Raw genomic sequence first — 7006 nt, 5'->3', positions numbered from 1 at the left:
GTGGGTTTTTGCTTTCTTCATTTTCCGATTTCGTTTAGTGATAAGTTATAGATTGTGTGTGTTTTTTTTTTCTTAGATAGAGATATACTTTTTTATATGTAATAGATTTGATTTCCTTTTTCGTATTCTTCTATGTTTACATTATTCCTCTTGTTTTGTTTCTCTCTTTCTCCTTCACACTTTACCGCTTCTAGTAGTATAATTGGAATCAATTGTTTTGCTTCTTCTCTCTGCGTTCTCAACACCCTCGCACAGGAAAGTCGCGCGCACGTGTCGTGTTTCCAATTGTTTGTTTTTTTTGTTAGTTTGCTCTAAGTAGTTTGTTAGTTTCGTGTGGAAGAAATGTTTCCGCTTTGTTTACCTTTTCTGTACGGGTGTGCGTGTATGCTTATATGTGAGTGTGGTTGTGTGTGGCTGTGAAACTGAGTGAGTGATTCGTTCCTGTCTGCTTTCGCTGCGCAGCAAAAGAACGGAAAGAAAAAGTTTGCTGATTTTTTAGATAATTTTTTGTCATCTTTGCCTAGTTTGGGTGTGCGGTGTGTTACTTTTTCCTAGTCTTACCCAGTGCCAGTGCCAAACAATTTCTGTCTGATTTTAATATCTTCTACTGTACAAACATTGCGCTCTTTCGAGAGCGTGCTCTTCTGTTCTGTCTGCGTGTGTGTGTGTGTTTTGGTGTGAGTGCTTTGTTATTGTTTATACCTAAAAATTAGTACAAATTTCAATCTATACACTCTAGGTTGATTTTGTTTACTGGATTTTTTTTTGCTTGCTCTCATCCCCTGTCCTTTAATTCTTATTTCAATACTTTTTCGACTTTCTCAACTGTCACCCGCAGCCGTTAAGATGTCGTCCACACGGCGGAAAATTTATTTTGTTTCTCTAGTTTTATCTCACTATAAAAATAAATTCTCGAAAATATATCTGTTAATAAGTACAAATAAAACCAACAACACCATTACTCACTGCTTCACATTTAAGTCGTCGCTACCGCTTAGTGAACTCAACGTGTGACTTGTGTGGGTGTGTGTGTGTCGAAGAAAATTCGGGTGGGTTTTCTTTCTTTCTGTTCGACACTTTATTTCTTTTGTTACCTGTTAATTATTTACCACTTGACCTACACGATTAACATTACAACTTGATGACGTCACTAGTGTTTTCTTTGTTTAATTATTTCTCTTCCTGTGTCTAACTTCTGTTTCGATCGTATTTGCATAAACTTTAGTGTTTTTTGTTTGTTATTCCACAGTGTTTGTTATTGTTTTTTCTTTCTTTATTTGTTACCTTTTCCTCGATTTCCGGCGCTTCACAGCACGTCCCACTCACGTTTACTCTGCTTGTTCTCTCGTTAAATCTCACATTTATGTAACAAATATTGGTTATAATTTCATTTGTTTTAATCACTATTTAAATGCTAAAAATATGGCTTTTCGAACGTTAACAATTTTGGTTTTTTTATTATTATTTTTTTACCTTGATTTGGGTTTCCCCACACACCATCATCTTAATCGCGTGCGCACTTTTTTGTTTGTTTGTTTTGGCGGCCATTTTTGTTTTCGGAGATCGTTAAATGAGTTTAGCCCGCGGGTTGGGGTGGATCGGCCGGAACCGGAACTGCCTGCGAGGAGGGCCAAACGAAGGTCCCCTCTGTCCGGGGGCCGGCCCGGATCGCTTAAGTTGATGTTGTTACTGTCAAACTTTTGTTTTGTTTTGTTTGTTGTGGTGAGACCGAGTACTATTCAATTACAATTGTTTTGTTCTAAGGTTACAATGTATGATAGGTTCTCTAGAGTGTGTTGTCGTGAGTTTCTTTTTGTTTTCTTTCTAAGCCTTCATGTGTGTGTGTATGTTGTGTTTGTCTGTGTGTGTGAGTTCTCTGTCTGTATCAGCTGCTCAACAACGAGTATAAAAGTTAATAAACTGCTTTGTTTTCTGTTACACTTTGCTACTAATTCCCACTAGTGCATTTTACTTTCCACAATTAACTAAGTAGTGTGAGTGTGTGTGTTTCTGTCTGTGTATGTGTGTGTGTGTATATGTTTCCGGAAGTGGAGCGCAGCTGTTCTCGACCCACATTCGCGGACCCGGAGATTCTTCCGTTCGAAATTTCCCAAAGTTCGTGCTCGGGACGGACACCGACGTCGTGCCTCCGGGTGCTCGTTGCTACTCGTTGGAGTTTAGTGTATCTACGATGCAATTAATTACAGTTTTTTTTGTTTTTGCTTATGCTTGTTTGTCGGCATTCACTTTGTTCAACTAACAACGATTGTTGTAAAAATTGACGGACTAATTATAATAGTAGCGACTTAGGTGCACCTCTAAAACCGAGTTCTTCTTTTGTTCTAACTTTTTTTATGCGCTTTTCGATTCCACTTTCAGTGTTCTTTTTGTTGTTGTGTGTGTAAGTGTCTTGCGTGGTTCCCGCTTCTCCCTGCACAAGCTGTCGGAATTCACCAAAAATTCTCGCACAATCGCATCCCTCGCTAACTCTCTCTCTCGTTCTCACCTCGCCTTCCTGTTCTCCGCCATTCCACTTAAAACGCTCGAAAAAAGTCGAAACTTAACAACGGAAAAAATCGAACTCGAAAAATACTTGCTTGCTTACACACGCACGCGTTGTTGTTTCTTCTTGTAAAAACATGTTTACTTTTGTTTTGTTTTGTTTATTCTGTTGAACCTTTTCATTTCTTATCTTCTTCTACTGTTAGCTTTCGTTTACGTCTATTAGTTTTCTCACTTTGCTTAACAATTAATAATTTCTTTATAGTTCACCTAAAATTGTGTGGCTCACGAGAATGGCGTGATGTGTGTGTGAGTGTTAGTGTCGGTGTGTATGCTTCTACTTCTCTCAACTCCGTCACCCCTCTCGCGCTCTCTCTCTCACACACGCTCTTCTCACGGTAAGGCGGAACACGTGCTGCACCCACACCACTGCCACTCCAGTGCTCCCAAATAAAACTGTTTGTAGACCAACAAAAAACTTGAATTGCTATTTTATACGATCGGATGCGTTTTAATATTTTCGATATTCGATTTCGCAGCTGGCTGAAAAAAAAAATTCACGGAAATGAAAGTCGAAAATAAAACAAAATAAAGCTGGGCGAATAAGAAGCAATATGAAAAAAAATCATCGCTAGTACTTGTAAGATCACAGACAAGTGGATGAGAAAGATGCTGTTAAAAATGCAACGAAAACGCCTTGTTTTATTCTTAGGATGTAGTTATCATAAAACTTCATATATGAAACGATAATCACAGCTGCCAGCTGGATAGTAATTAAAAACAGTTAAACTTCCGTATATTAATATTTTATCATATCCCTGATAATATTAATGTTAGAGAGCTAATCGTCAAAAATCTATTTGACAAATTTTATCAAAATATAATCAATCTAATTCCTCAACAACAAAACGTAGTAAAATATAATGAAGAAAATGTTTTCAGGACTCTCAAAAGAGCGAAAAGTAATCGATATTTTCATGAAGTAATCTGTTGTTTATATTAGCAGCACTAGATTTTTTATTTTTGTTTTACTCTGTCCACAAAAATTTATCGTCTGAGGAAATGGAAACTCAGAAAAGTATTCACGATAGCTCTCCTCTCTCGCGCACGAGAGATCGGTCAACTATTTTACTACCACACTTGCAGGTGTAACGTCACATGTAGACAATTTACCTGTCACTTTTTGTAGACGAGCAATATTTGTAATCAAAACGAAATACATGAATTAAAGTGTTGCTATTTAATAAGATTCACAAAAAATCTTCGACTGATTGATTTTCTTTAAATAGTTTGCGGGTAATTTTCTTTTTCTCTTTTTCACGTGTGAAAAAAATCGCAAGCAAAAAAGATTACATCATACACTCATTGGTAAATAAAGTTTATAAATAAACTAGTGAAATTATTTCATTCCTCAGCACTTGTATAGCATTCATTAAAAAAACTGAAAAGTTTTCCAAGACGAGAGAACGATTATTTCGCCTACTTCGATCGTCGGCGACATTCTCACATGAATTTGCTCAGAGTGGAGAAAATCTAACAAAACACTAGTGCAAACATCTGGCCTGAAAAAAATATCAAAAGTCAAAAAAATTTCGGCAGTGTTGCCAAATCATTCAGAATTAACACATGTCAGAATAAAATATTAATAAAAAGAAACCCAAATGTAGTAATCTTTTTCGAATGGAAAGTTTTGCAAATGACTGATAGAAAAAAATATCATTTTTCGTAATTTCTGACCAAAATTATCAACAAATACAGCGAACGTCACTTGATTTAAAGCAACTACTCCTTTTCTTTTCCTTGACCACGTGCTCTCACCGCTGAGTGTTTCGTTCTCTCAAAAATATGCAATGAAAGAGCGCGTGATTGTGAATGTGAGAAGAGTGAAAGAGAAAAGGAAAATGTCTAACGTAAACACAAAAGTAAAAATGGCCGGCTAGAATCAACGCTGAATGTATGATGACAGAGAGAAAAGCAGTATTATTTGTAATTTACATCCTGCAAAGTTTTATGAATTCTCGTATGGTACGAAATTTCAGGACATTATTGAAATTTTCAAAGCTTTCTGCACCTCGACGTCGTCGTGCTATCTTGTCGCACCCGCCATTTTGACGTTCCGAGAAAAACGCGTTTTAATGTTTGACCTTGAATATTCAAAAACGAGAGCACGCAATGTAAACAATAACAAACACGTTTTGTTTGGCTCACCATTCTGTGCATTGTCCCAAAGTTTGGTTGAAGTTGGTTGCTGGAGTCCCGAGTTATAATTACAAATGTTTACGGTAGTCTAGCTTGTACGTGCGACAAACGCATCCTGACTTTTCTGGCCTGAAATCCCTTTGGCCTTATGTCGCACTTACATCAATTTTCATGGAGTGACAAGATAGCACGACAATATTGAAACTACTTTCATTTGTAAAGTGACAAAAATGCACGGAGTTTTTTCGGTTTTTGTTGAATATCTTAGGATTGAAATCGAATTTTGGGGATCTGTGAAGGTCAAAAGGTGAGACATTGTGAGCTGCACAAAATGGCGTTCTTAACTCAATTTGGCCCAAAATGCACGTACGACAAGTTAGCACGATGGCGACGACCTGAAAGAATAATTGATTAAAAAATAGTTTTTTTACTCCAAGGGTAACTTTTCACATCCACTTGTCCATGTCCCAACCCTTTCCAGCATCTCACATTTCCCAAATTTTATCTGATGGCAGAGGTGGTAGCCCCGGCAGAGGCAGTGGCGTCGACGCGGCATCCGCCGGCAAGGAGAGGGGTTCCGGGGGTAATTTTGTGCTTCGATTTGTTAATCTTCTGTTGTCTACACGTTTTTTTTTGTTTGTTTATTTGCTTGCTTGATTTGCCGCCTGCAAATCGGGCACGGTTTTCGCGCTTCTTTTTTCTTCTTCCTTTTTTTTCAACTTGCCATGTTCATTTTCGCGTAATCCAGTTTCGCTTCATTTGTTTGTTTGTTTGCTTGCTTGTTTTTTTTTGTTATGTTGCAATTTCGGGGTTTTTCGACTTGTTTCACAGCACACTGAGTGTGGATGATTTGTTGTTGTTGTTGCTTGTTTTTAGGTTGTTTTCTCCGATTTGTTTTACGTTTTCTCGGGTTTTGTTGGTGCCTTGTTACCTGTTTGTTTTTTTTTTACGTGTGTTTGTGTGTAGTTTTGTTCGAGTGTTTAACGTGTATGTGTGTTTTGTGTTTGTGTGTCTGGGTTCCGGTGTCAACTTGGCTGTTAGTGCCCAAGGTTACACATTGACTATAACCCGGCCAGTTGGAGCAGGATCTTTGTCCACGCTACAAATTCGTCCAGCCACCGCAACCGCATCGTCCACGAATTATTAAAGTAATTGTTATAAATCGACTTTATACTAGTAAGTTTAATAAGCGTTGACGAGGCCGCCAGCGATGGCGCTGAGGAAGGTACCGATGCCGCAGGAGCCGCCGCCGTCGTTGTCGTGGCCGCCGTTGACGCCGCGGTCCTCGGCGTTGGTGTTGAGGTTGTTGGAGTACTCTCGGTTGTTGAGCCCTGCTGTTGCTGCTGCTGCTGCACCGTCCGGCAGCGGCCCGATTGTGATGACGGGGTTGTTGCGCTTGTTATGCTCGGACACGTCGCCAACCGGGGCGGCAGCTCGCTACTGTGTCGCAGTTCGTCCAGGAAGTGATCCCGCGCACTACTACTGCTGCTGATGATGCTGGTGCTTATGCTACTACTGCTGCTGTTACTCGTTCTACTGCTGTTGGAAGTTGCAGCAGCCGTCCGGATTTGGGCTGCGGCGTCCTCTTCGGCTTCGTCCTGCAGCGGGTCGCACCGGGAACAGACACCGGTCCGGGGGTGCGTCCCGCAGTACTCGTAGCAGCAGTCCGGTCGGCCGCTGTTGGACTTGAGCTTCTGCTCACCCGTTTCCTCGATGTTGAGATCTGCAAAATTGAAGCGTTTAAATTGTAATCAAGTGCATTGGGGCAAACATCATTATACTGTTTTTAGAAACAATTCATATTTTGGTCAATTGAAAATATTTCGAAATTTTAAACCTATTGCACAGAAAGGTACGTTGTGTTTTAACCATTAACGCATCATTTGGCGCTGTAGACAGGATCTGGAGCTGACGTGAAGCCAAAGAAGACAATTTAAAGCAGTTGTCGAGGAAGATCTTGGAACAGACAACCGGGCAAACAACGACGACTTCGTGCAGAACTGCACGGGTTCAAAGGGCATCGAAAGAGTTTGAAGCCAACTTTCGTAAAAAGCTCAACGCGACGAAGACAAGCTGCGTGAAAGCCATGGCTTACACTGAACCACAATTTGTACTCAAGATAAAATTCGACCGCAAAGATCAAACACCAAATCCAGCAGTCCATTGACAACCCACTACATCATGGGCAGGGCACTTCCTTCCTAAAGAGAACTCAATAATATGTCCTGCAGTTTAATCTCGTCAGTGTTCTGTCGGAGGAAACGTAAGTCTTGTTCGTCACCAATCGTTTGGCAAAGAGATTGCG

At 39.9% G+C, this 7006-nt stretch overlaps 1 protein-coding gene across 1 annotated transcript in view; it reads right to left on the bottom strand.

Moving 5' to 3' along the window:
- Positions 1–488: 488 nt before the first annotated feature.
- Positions 489–7006, bottom strand: part of LOC120414614 (uncharacterized) — a 145329-nt gene continuing 138811 nt past the window's right edge. The window contains exons 5-6 of the mRNA XM_039575837.2: positions 5097–6424; positions 489–4573 (exon numbers count right to left, since the gene is read on the bottom strand). Of these exons, the coding sequence (XP_039431771.1) occupies positions 5763–6424 (662 nt within the window). The 3' untranslated portion in view covers positions 489–4573; positions 5097–5762. The remainder of the gene's footprint in view (positions 4574–5096; positions 6425–7006) is intronic.

Source organism: Culex pipiens, chromosome 3, assembly GCF_016801865.2.
Source record: "Culex pipiens pallens isolate TS chromosome 3, TS_CPP_V2, whole genome shotgun sequence".
Taxonomy (NCBI): Eukaryota; Metazoa; Arthropoda; class Insecta; order Diptera; family Culicidae; genus Culex; species Culex pipiens.
The sequence above is the reverse complement of the archived record's forward strand: the minus strand, read 5'-3'. Positions and strand labels throughout refer to the sequence as shown.